General features: G+C 41.4%; 1 protein-coding gene across 2 annotated transcripts in view; it reads left to right on the top strand.

The window, feature by feature from the left end:
• The window catches only part of LOC150079075 (single insulin-like growth factor-binding domain protein-2), a 73,840-nt gene that overhangs the window by 15,300 nt on the left and 42,137 nt on the right, over positions 1-16,403 (top strand). For both annotated transcript variants that reach the window (XM_090382662.1, XM_090382663.1), the window contains one exon: positions 10,815-10,887. In XM_090382662.1, the coding sequence (XP_090238788.1) occupies positions 10,832-10,887 (56 nt within the window). In that variant the 5' untranslated portion in view covers positions 10,815-10,831. The remainder of the gene's footprint in view (positions 1-10,814; positions 10,888-16,403) is intronic.

The following is a 16,403-nucleotide window of genomic DNA, read 5'->3' on the forward strand; positions in this document are numbered from 1 at the left end:
TGGGCTATACTAGCAGATGACCCCTACGGCATCCTCTCCTAACCAAGGTTCGTCGGCGTAAAAGACTCGCTTGGTGCAAGGAGCATGGAAGTTGGACGTTAAAAGACTGGAAGAAGGTGTGCTGGTCGGATGAGTCACGTTATTTACTCCACACCGTGGATGGTCGTGTACGGATCCGGCGTCAATAACATGAGGCACTTCATCCATCACGCATGGTATCAAAGGTGAATGCCGCTGGAGGCGGTTTTATGGTGTAGGACATGTTTCACTGGTAGAAACTTGGACCCCTGGTGCATGTGGAACAACGTATCACTGCTCTCTGCTATCGTTAACTGCTTGCTGACTGTGTACACCCAGCTATGTTCCACTTTTTCCCGAATGGCGATGGTGTCTTCCAAGATGACAATGCGCCCAGCCATTGGGCACTTGATACGCAGGAATGGTTTGAGGAACACAGTTCTGATTTCCAGCATATCGATTGGCCTCCGAACACCACCGATATCAATCCCATATAGCACTTGTGGGACACCATGGAAAGGTATATCAGGCGTCTGGATACACCAATCACCTCCATACCTGCATTGCTGACTGCATTACACACAGCTTGGTTGGCCGTACCTCCCGAACGCTTCCAACATCTTGTTGAATCAATGTCATGTCAGATAGCTGCTGTACTGAGGGCAAAAGGAGGACCTACGAAGTATTAGGTAGGTGGTCATAATTCAGTGATCACTAAGTGTATATACAGGGTGTTTCAAAAGTGATGGTCAATAATTTAAAGGTGAACTGTACAGACTACAATATGCAAAAAAAGCCTAGTAAACATGGATCGTTAAGTGAATATTTTTCGAGATATTGCTCATTTCTAGTTGGGATCCACCATTAGTGGTGGATCCCAACTAGAAATGTGCAATAGGTGGTTGTTACATTTGGAATTACATTTGCAATAGTGGTTGCTACAACAGGTGGTTGTTACATTTGCAATAGTGGTTGCTACAACAGGTGGTTGTTACATTTGCAATAGGTGGTTGTTATATTTGGAGAGAACCAGCAGTTTACGGTTTTTGTTTAAAAAGTTCCTTGCGAGATGAACCTATCCTGTAAGCACTAGTATCCCAACGGGTTTGTCAGATATTTAGTAGTTCGGTCCAGATACGGCGTTTTTCTCGTTTAATATCTTGTTGAATCAATGTTACATGGCAGGTAATGCCTAAAATTTCGGTTGGAACTGCATGGTTTAAGCTGTAGGAAAGGTCTTTATATTCACATGGAGGTCGAGAGGTAAAACTCCAACTAAAACCAGCAGAGCAGCATACGAAACTGTTCTGCAGGCCAAGGTCTATGGTCTGCCGTTCACCATTTTCCGTACATCGACTCGCACAAGGGGAAGCACCTACTTTACACCACCACTGATGAGGCGTGGGCGTCCCCCACTGGCCTACAGTAGCGGTTCCCAAACTGGGGTCCGCGTATCCCTGGGGGCACGTAGGTCGTGTGATTTACACGATCCGTTATTTCAATTGTTTTAGTTTCTTAAACTAGTGTAACCATCTTAATTTTCATCGAATGTCTTAGATTTATATTCATGGTTTGGGACGTGTGATTATTGAAGTGCTTTTTGCTATTAAATCGTCCGGTAATTTCGGATTTTCTGGCAGTATTGCTAAAGTTGAATCGGACCTTGTTGTTCGCCATTGTGAGTAGTGTTTGTTCCGTTACCCGTTGGAGCTCACATACTGCGAAAAGTAAGCGGTCAGCTTCTAACCACCCGACTTAATGCCTGAAGGAACATTCCTTGGTCAGTAAGTACTCTGCTTTTACTTTGTCAGCAACCTTGCCATATCTCTCCCTGTAGTGATTAGTGAATTTTGGGTACAATGCCGTCGAAAAATATGCAACCCTGATCGGGCTGCGAAGAACCTTCCGACTGCCTGATAAAATGTACATCATCACAGTGGCGTATCCAGGTATCATTATAAGGGGGAGCATGGCGACCATCAAGGTATCATCGTAATGGGGACATGGCGACCAGGTTTTTGAGTTTTTTTTTTAGAACGCCTTCTGCATTCATTTTCTTTAATTTCAAATTTTTGGTTGAAGGGACGCATATGCCCTCTCTGCCCACCCCTGAATACACACCTGCATCATCATTGGTACTTGAGGTTGTCACAGTCATTCTCTCAGATATGCCAGACAAGCTGTACTTGCTACCTGAGAGTCTAAAACCCTGATGGAACTGATATTCGGGTGACACTCTAGTCAAGTGGACCCAATTTCGGCGAAGTCCGGACAATCTGTGACAGCTAAATCCTCTGCTTGCACCTTCAAGATGCTGGGACTGTTAGTAATCGTGGGTATAACCCCCATGCACAAGTACATGGCGGGTGACCACCCAGGCATGAACCAACGCAAGCACAGGTCGAGGTGTGAGGCCCACACCACATGGCGGAATGCCGCCCCTCTATGTTACCAGGCAGTACTAGGTGGTAGATGACTCTCATCAACCGGTGCAATATCACCACTTTGCTTATTGGAAGATTGAAGTGGTGGAACCCATGTTTAGTCTCTAGAGCTAAGTTCCGGTCAACCATTCCCTATCTCTTCCATCATGCAGTATGATTGATGACATTTGAGGTTAGGATGAACATTGTGGAGAGATCCAATATTCCTTACAGCTCTAAAACGGTGTTCGCAGGCCGGCCGCTAGTTAGTACACCGGACCGAACCTATTGGTAACTCTCTAGGAGGCTTCCGGATCAGCTAGTGTATAACCTTGTTATCTCTACTCTGCCAGATAGTGATTGGAGGGAGTCCGAGTAGTGTGTATGCGGGGAGCATTGTCGAGGCCACGTTATGTCAAGGATCTGGGTACATTCTTACCCTATGTATACCATATCCAAAAATATTACTTCATACAGCCTGTCCCACCCACTTTTTCTTACTATTGAATTCACCACGAATTGTCAAACTAATAGAGCAAGCTTATCTGGGAAAAAATCTAAACCTGCCAAGCATTTCCTAATTCATTTCACAAATATACGTGGTCTCAATTCTAATCTCAACGATGTCCATTTCCACTGGCAGTCTGCCAAACCCCATGTACTTTTTCTGACAGAATCTCAGTTATCGGTTGATTCAACTACTGCTCATCTCAGATGTCCAAATTATTCGCTGTATGATTCCTTTCGCCTCAAAGATGGTACTTGTGCATATGTCCGTTCTGATATTCCCTGTCAGAGACTTGGCAATTTGGAATCTCCTCTCTTTGATCTTATCTGGCTTAAAATCTCTCTACCTCATTGTGTCAAATTCATCTGTTGTCTCTACCGTTCTCCCAACTCCACTAATAACTTGGAGCTTTTGGCTTCCTCTCTTTCCAAATTGACTTTCTCTCTTTCCAACTTTCCTAACAGTGAGGTAATTTTCCTTGGTGATTTTAATGTTCAAAACTCCAGTTGGCTTCCGTTTTCTAGTCACAGCGACCCAGCTGGACGAGATGCTGAGGCTTTTGCAATTACTAATGACCTTGCACAGATTGTTCATTAACCTACAAGAATACCGGACAATCCTAATCATACAGCCAACACGCTTGATCTTTTTCTCACAAACAACCCTTCTAAGTACACGGTCGAAGTGAGAGGTCCTTTAAGCACTTCATATCACAACTTGGTGATAGTCTCTTCTCCAATGGAGCCTTTATCTCATGGCTCTTCCCAACCTCGTGTTGTTTGGCATTACAAGAATGCAATGACCTGCGAGATTTCTTTTCTTCTTTTCTTTGGTCGGATTACTGTTTCAAAACTTCTGCTCAGATCGTGTCAGTGAAATTGTTCTTGCAGAAATGGAATCCTTTATCCCACACTCCACTTTAAAATCTCGTCTTTTATCTAAACTTTGGTTTTCCAATATATGTGCTAAGGCTGTCCAAGAGAAGAACGTTGCATATATTGTAATTGGCTTGTTTCTAATTCTTCAGTTTCATTTTCTGCCTACATCAAAGCTCGCAACAATTGTAAAGCAGTTTTTAATCAGTCTAAACTAGAGTTTGAACAGGCTAAGTGTAGAAAACTTGCTTCTTGCCCTAATGGTTGCCGAGCATTCTGGTCTCTTGCCAAAGCTATTGGCCGCAACTTTTGCCCATCTCTGCTCCCACCATCTCTGTCCAAACCAGATGGTTCTGTTGTCACTTCAGCAAAGGATAAAGCTGACCTGCTAGCATCACATTTTGCTTCCAACTCATGTATTAATGATCTTTGTAAAACCTCCCACCATTCCCAACACCCTCCATTCAATGCCTCCTGTGGTCTTCCGTCAAAAGGATGTCAGAAGGATTTTGACGAATTATCTTTGCTTGAAGACTACATAACTTTCACAAATATGACAAAATAAGTTCGGATTGTTCAAACACTTGCGTGAAGACATTTTACTCACTTTTCAGCACAACTTTGACCCCATAACCTAAAAAATAACTGAGCTCATACTGATAAACTGCATGGAGCTCTCAAGGGCAAGAAACATATGACTGAGGGCAGTTTTGCCAAAATGTGAACATTTCGTTTAGAAATTCCCAGCATTCACTCCGAACTTAATGCATTCAATAATACAACTCATGACATCAACTTAAGTGATATGTGAAAAAGCCAATTTCACTGCCGAAGTGCCTCCCTCAGTTAAAAAATACACACTTTACAGACGAAAGAGAGAAGCAAAAAAAAAAAAAAAAAAAAAAATGGAAGCGTTGCCATTTTAGTAACATCTAGAATTCACTCCAAACATGTAACCTCTCCATACTTCCTTAAAGCAGTTGCTGTCGCCTTGCGCTTCACATTACATTTATCCGTGTCTCTCTATATCTCCGAACAAATCACACCTATACCGATGCAGATTTAGATGACCTCGATCTGAAGATACCGACTCCATTCTGTCTACTAGGAGATTTTAATGAACACTATCGCCTTTGGAGATCGCCTCAAATAAGCAAAGGAAACTACTGCACTTGATAAGCACAGCCTTACTATACTTAACACTGGTTCTGATGTGCATTTCACTCTCCTACAGGTTCATCCTCTACTATCGACCTTTCCATATGTTCCTGTCCTGGTATGTAGCACAATCGGTAGAATCGCTGTCCTCCCCACACAGGGTGGAAAAGACCCGCGTTCGAGTCCCGTCGATGACGGGAGGAATTTTTATGGGCCTTTTTTCACAACGTGACTGAGTTAGTCGGTCTCAGGCGAGGGTAGCATGGTTTTTTCTCTCGAAAACTTGAGTTTTTCTTCCAGCAAACAGTAAATCGACCACAGAATACACGCAATTTAAAGACAATATACACGGAGCAATATGGCCTTAGTCGCTGATGTTCCTAAAACCCTACTACTACTACCATTTCTCCTGTATTATATCCAAGTATTGACTGGTCAGTGCTGGATGATCTCTTCAACAGTGATCATTACCCTATACTTTGTCGAATCGAAACAACTACACCTGAAGCTGAGAGTCGAAGAAAATGGAAATCACCAAAGCTGATTGGGAAAAATATGCCACTCACGTTTCACTTGATACAAAACGTATTCTCTGTCAATCAACAGACGACATAAATGAACACACAACACAGCAGATAATAGCGGAAGCCAATGTCGCAATACTATAGTCAGATGCAGGACACCAAACACATACCCTAACAACTGATGGGATACAGAATGCACAAATGCATAAAAAATAAAAAATAAACATGGAATGGATTCATGAAACACGCATCAACCAATAACTTCATAAACTGTAAAAGATCTAGTGCCAAAGCTCGCCAAGTAAGAAGAAAGGCAAGCTGGATTCGGTTTATATCATCCAACATTAAACAAATGATACTGATACCCGTCTGATTTTTAAAAAATAATGAACTCAATGGAAAATCATCACCAATTCCTCTCCCAATCGTCAGTTGGAACATGCAGAATACATCAGCTCCCAAAGAAATGGTGAATGCCTTTGCAGAAACATTCTCAGAGCTTTCAAAATTCTAAAGAGAAAGCAGAGAGACAGATAATAAACTTTAACACAAAACACTCACTGCCGTAGGACCAACCATTTACAATATAAGAGTTGCAGAAATCTTTAAATAATTCAACTAACAATGCTGGTCCTGGTATTCTATATCATGTTACCGCAGTTACATGCCAATTCCCTTCATTCCTTGCTGATTTTCTTCAATCAAATTCTCTCTGAAAATTAATACCCCCATCTCCTTGCAACACTTAACCCTTCTCGCTTTTTTACCCAAACACCAGGAAAGAGAGTTTGATCTGTATAACAGATCAAACTCTCTCTCTCTCTCTCTCTCTCTCTCTCTCTCTCTCTCTCTCTCTCTCTCTCTCTCACACACACACACACACACATCAGCTGTCTCGGCAAAACTTCAATGATGATGTACTCTTCAATGCTGAAGGTGATGATGTACTCTTCAGATGCACTCTTCAATGATGTACCAAAAGTCAGTATGGACTTCGGACAAACAGATATTCTCCTTAGATTTCATGCTCAAAGTTGGGGCAAATATCCTGAAAACAGCAAAACAGCAGCTGATCATTCTATGCCTGGATATCCAGAAGGCTTTTAACACCATTTGGCGTTTTGGTGTTGGAGATTTAGACATGCTCGGCCCACAAGGATATTTACCTTCTTTAATACAGCTTCCTACAATGCCATACTTTTCAGCTCCGTTATCAAAATAATCTCTCTCAAAATAATTTCACCCTGTTAATTGTGTGTTCTCTGGTCGATTTGCCTGCCTTGCTGGACGAAAAGCCTTGCTGGACGAAAAACCTTGCTAACTCAGCCACGGAGTGATAAAAGCTAAGCTATGAACGTTACTCGCATCATCGACGGAATTCCAACCCAGGCCTTTTACACCTGGTGTGGGGGAGGACGGTGACAATACCATTGTGCTACTACCCGCGCAGACAATAAATATCCGAACAGCGTACCAAAAAAAAAAAAAAAAGATTAATATACTTAGAATTATCTCAGTCTGACATGGAGTGCTAATCGATTCACCCTACTTCATTTGCATCGCACCTTTTTATCTGCGCGGGTAGCACAGTGGTATCGTCACAGTCCTCCCCATGCCAGGTGAAAAAGGCCCGGGTTCGAATCCTATCGATGACGCGAGGAACTTTAATGGGCTTTTTTCATCCCGTGGCTGTTAGTCAGTCTCAGGCGTAGATAGCAAGGTTTCCCTCCCCCAGAAACTGGGTTTTTTTTCGTACAGGAAAACCGACCAGAGAACACATGCAATTTACAGACACAAAATAGGGTTCATGTAATGGATCACGGGTGGCCCTAATAATATTAATTTTGTGCCGCACTCTAGATCTCGACTGTACAGCTCTTGCGCGATGCGATTAAACCTTAACAAAAAAAAAACAAGTGGGATGGGGTGAATCTTTTTCAATTAAAAACACAAAGAAGCTCTTAGATATACTGTAATTGAACATGTCGGAAATGGGCATTGATCTTATTCATGTTCCTTCCTCACATGGCGATGCCACCCTGCAGCGCATCTTCTCAAACTGTTTAGTAAAGGAAAACTGAGAACTTCCTCCTGTCCGATCACGTTCCGATTGCTGCTATGATATCTCTGCAGGCACCTAAGGATGAACGTACACAAATACAAAAAAACAAACAGTCAGGAGAGTATACAATCCAAAATACATCAACACTGGAAAAGTTACTACCCTTTTCCAACTTTACCCATGAAACATACTGGCTGAACTTAATATAAATGAGGCTGCCTACTGGCTTTCGAGATAGATGGAATTCATTGCAAGGTCTGCAATGTCCAAAACTTGCATCCTTAGTCCCCACTCAAGACCATGGTGGAATGACCTCCTGACCAAAGCCTTTAGGGAAAAACAGGCAGCCCATGTCTCCTACAAGAAGTCGCCTTCACGAGAGTCGTATGCCAAATTTTCCAAAGCAAGGATGGATTTCCAGAAGAATAAACGTGTGTGGTCCACAAGTCATACTTGCACCCCCCTCTATCTTTAGATGTCCGGTAACGGTGTGAGCATGTGCTGCGTTTTAAGCGAGATTACCGTGTGTCCGAAGCATATCATTGGAACAAACGTTTAACGTTTCTTCACCTTCTAGTAATACAGAAATTTCTGAAGAACAGCTAATGAAAATAATAAATTCACTACCTGACAAGTAGTGAATAAATTCACCACCATAGGAATTGACGCAATACCTCTTTTTAGTCTAAAAATTGCTTCTTATTTTCATCAGCAAAGAGCTCACTCAACTCTACAACAAAGTACAGAGTCGTGGCAGTTCCGAAGAAGCCAGACCGGCTGACTTCAGGCCAATATCAATTGCCTCTCCCTTCCTGAAATGCCTCAAGAAGTGCATCTATAATGATGTAGCACTCGCAATCTTTGCGCATAGGCCAGAATATACCCATTATGCCATGCCTAATAGATCTACTGTAACCTGCCTACAGTCCTTATAACAGAAAATACTTCACGCCTGGAATGACAACGAAGATCTTCACACCATTTTTCTGGACATGAAATCTGCTTTCGACTCAGTCCAAATAACACCCCTTCTTGCCTTACTTGAGAGATTCTACGGGATATCCGGAAATATGCTCGAGATCCTCAATAATTTGCTATCCAGGAGAATGCTTCATTTCAAAGACGATGGCATTACAGTCACTAAAAGTGTCGAAGTAGGGATCCCACAAGGTAGTTCTCTCTTAGCCTTGCTATTTGCAGCAATATTCGTTCCACTAATGGATCAAATTCCAGCTTTCCTATCGTATGCTGATGATATTGTTTGCTACTTGCCATACAAACGCCATGTTGGTGATTCACAAGAAAGACAAACCTCCTCTGAATCTGTAAACAGCTATCTAAATACATTCTGTAAGTATGCCAAATTTTTTGGCCTGTCAGTCAATCCAGAGAAGTCAAACAAATCATCTTTACGCCAAGTCGGATGACTTCTGCTGATACTGTATCTTCTCTACTTCCGGAATTGGCAGGAAATGTTCTGACTCCTACAGACAGTGTCAAATTCCAAGAAGTAAAAACAAATCCAAGCTCAGTATTCCAAAGCCCTGAGAGCGTTCTGGGGAATGAATATTGATCTGTGCAAAACGCACAATAAGCAAATAATCAAGAAATACCTTGCAACTTACTTCTGTAGTGTGCTCTCCTATGCCGTGGAAGTTTGGTCGGCGGCACCACCCACTAGCCTCAGGAAACTATGGGGCCTCGAATTCTGGGTGCTGAAGTGGGCCAACTTGTGGTCGCACCAGATCTACACAACATCTAAATCGACTCTCTGCTGCAACCTGCAATACACGCCCATGGTTCACAGAGCCCATGTGCTAAAAATAAAGTCATTCCTTCATCTGTGCTCAGCTAAGCAGGATCACATCAACATCTGGAACACGGTTGGTTGGGGTTTTCCAGGCAGGCATCTCCGTAGGACCCCCTCCTTTTGCTCAAGGCTCCAGCGGTTACAGAATTTCAAGAGACACTCCCTAATGTGACTCTGGACACTCTCAACATCGACATCGACCTATGGACTACAGACAAGGCATATCGCGATGGCATCTTCTCCTATCTTGCTGTTTGTAAAGGACATTTATGTAAGTGCCGATCTTAGTTAGCCGATGTCATTTCATGTTCTGCTCAACTTGTAGTCCTTTTTCACTGTAATTACTACTTCATTTTTACATTTTGATTATCATCTTTGTTTTTATCTATTAATTATTATTTAGTTATTATTATTATTTTATTTCATTTTTTTCTGTTATAAAACAAAATCACTTGTATAAACAACGATTCCTCTGGCTTGCTGTGTAAGGAATCACTATTGTATACAATTTATGTTAATAAAGAATCTTATTATTACATAGCATATGGCACGATAATGATCCTGATGAATTGCTGTTTTTTGAGACATAATTGTGTTCTAGGGTGACATTGGTTGGTTGGTTGGTTTATTTAAGCGCATCGGCAACTTAGGCCATATTGTATAATAGGTCTGTGAATTGTATGTGTACTGTGGTCGATTTGCTGTCTGCCAGATGAAAAAAAAAAAAAACCCGAATTTCCGAGAGAAAAGACCATGCCATCCTTGCCCGAGACTTAGCCACGCTGCGAAAGAGAGACACACAAAAATTCCTCTCGTTATTGAGAGGATTCGAACTCAGGTCTTTCACCCTGGGTGTGAGGAAAGAACAGTGATTATACCAACTATGCTGACCGCAAGGGCTTGGGTTAACATGACAAACCAGCTATTTATATACATATATTGTATTGCGCCATACACGGTTTAGCTTACAAAGATGTGCCTTGCCTTGAAAGCGACTCACTCATGTTTTTAACTTAATTTATTCTCACTTATATTCTGTGCTTTTAGCTTATTGTATCCTGTATATATTATTGTATCCTGTTTATATGCACTTCTTATTTTTATATATATATTTATTCTAACAAAGTTCATATCATTTTATTACGGAGATGATCGACGCCTTTTTTTTCCCCTTCTATTATTACGTGACACATGAATATTCATTATGGTCTCTGATATCAGTCTTCATTGACTTGTATCAATTATTTTGTATATACATTTTTTTTTTTTTTTTTGATATACTGTATACAGTACTTTATCCCAATGATGTGAACGAAAGGTATCAGTTTCATCACCTCATGCAGAAATAAGCGAACATATTTTATCAGTGCAGATTGTAGATTTGTATTTTACTTTTTTACTGGTTCATATAATCATTTCATACTTTCATGCTTTAGTAACACAGTGAAGAAACATGTGGACATCAATGATTGTAATATTTATCGTGTCTCTAACGGTCACGTACATCAGGTAAGAGAAATAGCTTTCCTTTCAATCTTTCTCTACCAGACTTCTGCACTAATCATTTTTCATTTGCACTTTCCCTTAAACTTTCTTTACTTTTTAATACATTTAGAAACTAATTTATAATTAGATTAAATTAGACTAATTAAAAATTAGAAACTAATTTTAAATACTAACTAAAGAGCATTTAAAAATGCAAATAAATTTTGCTACTGAATGATGGTGTAATTATAATAATAACAAAACTCTGCTTATAGAAAGACAATATACAAGATAAATATATTGTATAGGAAAGTTATAAACTACATAACTTTGAATGCTTTAAAAGGAATATGGCTAATCACACAGCTGAACTTAATCAGGAAGTGTGGAAAGGAATGGCTCAAAAATATAAGTTTATGAAGTGCTGACAAGCGAAATGGTACAGTACATTTTATGCAAGACGGCTATCAAGTTGATGGCTATGCAATAATTTATTCAGATCGCAAACGCCCGCTTCGGCTATTAATATTCGCCAGACTTTCTACATGTGTCATAATATAATGTAATCGTAGAACCATTACAAATTGTCAATTCTTGCTCAAAAAATATCTCTAGAATTTTTCCAGCAGGCTTGTTATGCTGTCTTCTACGTCTGCCGGATTTCAATGTTGTTCCGGTACACTTTATCCTTCAAATAATCCCTCTAGAATCAAATATCTCATACATGAAGGTCACATTTAGAAAGTGTTCAGAAAGTTCCTTATGGAAGTGTAAGGATTCACACCCACTCCGGCCAATTTTACTCATGAAGACCAACATCCTCACTCTGCCAAGACTGATCTCCCATAGAATGGAAGCATCCTCCATGGTAGAAATTCTCACTCGACCATTTAACCTACACCAAATCATACGAAGCACTATCTGGTCATTCTTCTTAGGCGGAGCCACCTCAAATCTCACCAAATGATATTCCCATACAATATGTTCCACATCTTTAACCGCCTCATATCGACTGTGCACGGGTATAAGATAAATAATCCTCCAAAAAAACCATTTCCAGTACCCTGTGAATTTTGGAGTGCAAACTCGGACGAAATAACAAAACAAAATATTAACAAAACTGATGAACTAATATAGTGTTTGAACTTCTCATAGATGGTGGCCATCCAGGACAACATCACCTGGATATTGCAGCATAAACTGCATTCTTGTACAGTTTCGATATTATACAGGGTGTCTCAAAAATACACGGCATAACTTCAGGAATGAGTTCCTCATATGTAGACAATAAAAATATTTTATATCAACATAGTTCCGGAAATGCTTGGTTTCCGAGTTTTGAAGTCTATGACACTTAACTGCTCACGTCACCTTATAGTAATTGTTCAAAATGTCCACTTTCTGCCTGAATACAGGCCTCACATCGACGTCTCATGGATTCGTGAAGACGATGCCAAATTCCTGGCATGTTTCGTATTGTCTCACAACCTGCCACAATTCGATTGCGGAAAGTTTCCACATCAGCTACCGGAGTCGAATACACCAATGACTTTAAATGGCCCCACAAGAAGAAATCTAGTGGGTTTAAATCAGTGAGCGTGGAGGCCAAGCAGTTGGTCCACCCCTCTACTTCGGGAGTCGTAGATCTTGGTCGTCCTCTGTCGGCAGCACGAGGTGTAAAGGTCCCATATTCACAAATGAGGCGATGGATACCTTCAAACGTTTTCCTGTCTGGACATCTTCGTTCTGGGAACCTTTCGTGGTACAAACGAGCCTCCAGAGCATTGCCGTCCGCCAAACCGTACATAAAATGCATATCCGCTTGCTCCTGATTTGAGTACATGGTCGGAATGGAAAACCACCAGATTCTGTCAGTACCTTGTGATGAAGGATCTTATTTCCCACAGGATCTTACCTGCGGGAGATAAGACATTCCGGTTAATAACTCGGGAACCAAGCATTTCCGAAACTATGTTGATATAAAATATTTTTATTGTCTCCCTATGAGGAACTCATTCCTGAAGTTATGCCGTGTATTTTTGAGACACCCTGTATACAGGCTGTTATTGTTGTTGTTGTGGGGTTTTAGGAGTGGTGGCGCCTCCGTAGCCAGGTCGGCAGCAGCAGCAGCAGTGCGTAGCACATGCTTCTTGATTAGACCGGGGTTCGAGCCCGTGCCCACCAAATACGGAGGATGCGGAAAGGTCAGGGAATGACCACCGCATATCCCTGGAGCAATATGGCCTTAGTTGCTAATGCTCCTAAAAACCATATAACAGTTTTAGGAGCACCAGCGACTGAGACTATTTTACTCTGTGTATATTGTTTGTAAATTGCGTATGTTCTGGTTTGCTGTTGGCTGGACGAAATCCCGAGTTTCCGGGAAAAAACACTATGCTACCCACGGCTGAAACCGAATAACCCAGTCACGTTGTGAAAAATGCCCATTAAAATTCCTCACGTCATCGACAAGACTCAAATTCAAATCTTTTCCACACGGTGTGGGGAGAAAGGCAATTCTACCAACTGTGCTAACCACGACAGCTATATACAGGGAGTCCTTGACATCCACATCAATATTTATTGAGGGAATGGTTCATTAAAATATAAGAAGAAAAGTCTACACTCAGTTTGAAGTAGGTGCAAAAGTCATGTTATTGGTGATACATGTCTACAGGCTCTGAATTTTAAACCCTTCAGGCCTAAGAAATTAAGGCTCTGTTCTTCATGCTGTCCTCCTGGATCTGAAAGCTGCCTTTGACTCAGTACAGATTAATCCTCTCATGTGCCTCCTGGGGAACTACTACGGGTTCACGAGTAATATCTCTAAGCTTCTCAGAAGTCCACCAAGAGATTTCTCAGCAAGCGAATCAGTGCATCACCAAGCAGGTGGAAGTCTGTATAACCCAAGGTGGATGTTTGTTGGCAGTGTGATTTTCGATGATATTTCTACCGCTAATGAATGAGATACCTGCATTTATGACCAACGCCGTTGATATCGTATGCTATTTACCAAGCGCTGCTAACACCTCAGATGCACATCAAAAACTTAACATAATAAAATTACCTTGCGCCCAAAACTCGGCCTAGCAAACCTAAGCGATATTACCCTTACGATAGCACAGATTTTTTTTTTTTTTTTTTTAGGTTCTTGCCGCCGAAATCCCAGGAAATTAAGCGGCAGGACCTGCCAGAGTGAATCTAAGGTTATTGGGTTCCTGGTCTGCCTCCACAGGGCGTAAGTGGGGCCTCAGTAGAGGTGCAACGGTTAAGTGACCAGATGAACAACGGTACAGGACACTACACATGAACAATTCCCACACAATTTTAAATCTCTGGCATTTTCCAGTGAACTAGTTCACCCACAATGAATACAGGCCTCACATTGTGGGTGTTATGTCACACGCCGTATGACATAACACCCACAATGAAAGCAACGCGGAGATGGGAGGAACCCCTGGTGTGGTGCTGTATGACATAACACACACGCTTACCTCAGATGCATCAACACAGGTATTTTTCCTGAAGTCTGGAAAACTGTGAACATGAAACTGATATTGAAAAACCTTAAAAAAATCGTAGACAGACCAGATTCATACCGGCAAATTGACTTGCTAACAGTTTCGAGCAAACTCTTTGAAAGGATGCTGTCCAGAAGAATAGCCTGGTCTGCTGACGAGGCTACTAGAGACGGTCGTGTTCAAAGCCGCTAAGTGGATTTTTCTTATTTATTGATTTGAAATTATTGTTTTTCTAAAACTTTTGATTTAAATTTAGTAGTATAACATTATTTTGTGATTTTCTGATTAATTTGGTGTATTTATTCTTTACTCGGCCTTGTAATTGCATAAAAGTATCGGTAAAGGTTTCCACGTGTTTCAACTCCGCTACCGTTCGTAATTTTCCCGCCTTTGTGATACGATAGTTATATACCGTACTAGATAGCGTTAGTTGAACTTCGTTAGCAGTTAAATTCTACGTTTAAATAAATACATATAACGACTTAGATTACAAACGTAATATAATTAATTATATTTAACATAATTAATAACATAACATAATTATAATTAATTAATAAATTAATAGAATCATGACTCAGACCAGAGCAGCAAAGCAAAAGGCTCAAGCTAATGGAAGTGCTGTGGCTCAGAGCAGAACTGAGGGGGGCAGTTGTCCTCTGACTCACAGCCTTATAAAATGCACTGTTTGCTTGATGTTTGCAGAGCAATCGGGTACAGGACATGATACTGACAAGGGGGATGTCTTTGTGTGTGCGCGATGCAAGGAGTGTATCGATATCAGGCAACAACTCGGCGTTCTTGTGGGCCTATATGAGAGCTTGAAGGACAGGGTGGATGCCCTCGAAGAAACTAAATTGAGGGGCCCATCAAGCTCTCAGCTGCCCACATCAACGCCAGAGCTTGCACTTGGGCATCGCGTGACACAGAGGCAACCCCCAAGGCAGAATGCGCTGGTCCCGAAGGAACTAGTATTTGTTGGTGACTCTATTGTCAGGGAAACGGGGAACATGCTTTGTAAAAAAGATAGCTGGAACAGGACCAGGGTATGTCTGCCAGGGGCAAAGGTTGATGACGTTGTAGAGCGAATATCATCTTTTAAGGGCACAAAAGGTGATATAGTTGTACACGTTGGCACTAATAATATTAAGAGTAGGAGACCGGCAGAATTACTTAACAAGTACAGGACACTGTTGAATAAAAGTCGAGAATTAGGGTTGAATTTGAAAGTGTCTGCAATTCTGCCCAGACACGATAGGAGGGAGTATATGATGAGAGCCTTCGATCAATTCGACCCTGGAAAGATTGTGCAAGGCTCAAGGGGTAGAATTTTTTTCAGCCTGGACTGTACTTGTTAACAGGAGAGATTGCTTCTACAGGGATGGGATACACTTAAATAGAAAGGGTGCAAGAATATTTGCTGATGCTATCGAGGCAGTGTTAGGTGGGTCGGAAAACTGCTAGCTTGGGGGGGGGGGGACAAAGACCAATAGATTGACAGTAGCCACTGGCAGAGGTGAAAGAGATTCTTGCACTGCTTCTATTAGAATGAACAGAAGCCTGAAAAACAAGATGCATGGTATTTCAGAGACTGCTGGGAGCCATTGTGGTACAAGTAAACACATGGGTTGTGTTAGGGTAGCTAAGAATAGAAACAGGTGCAGGTATACTTGCGTGTACACAAATGCTAGGAGTTTAGTAAATAAATTTGAATTGGAAGTATTGCTCAAAACATCAAAGGCAGATATTGTTGAGATATCAGAGACGTGGTGTCACACAGATATAAGGGATGCAGAACTGCAATTTGGGGAGTACAACGTCTACAGAAAGGATAGACAGGATAGGAAGGGGGGAGGGGTTATGCTATTAGTTAAGAAACACATAAAAACCAAGGAAGTGAAGCCAGTCGACATCGCTGGACAGTGCAGTGTTGAGTCAGTTTGGTGTGACATAAGCATTGGGAGATCAAAATTGAGAGTAGGAGTGTGCTATAGGCCTAATGACTCTGATGAGTATAATAAG

The sequence above is a fragment of the Mastigoproctus giganteus genome, chromosome 10, assembly GCF_048544385.1.
Source record: "Mastigoproctus giganteus isolate SK-2022 chromosome 10, ASM4854438v1, whole genome shotgun sequence".
Classification (NCBI taxonomy): domain Eukaryota; kingdom Metazoa; phylum Arthropoda; class Arachnida; order Uropygi; family Thelyphonidae; genus Mastigoproctus; species Mastigoproctus giganteus.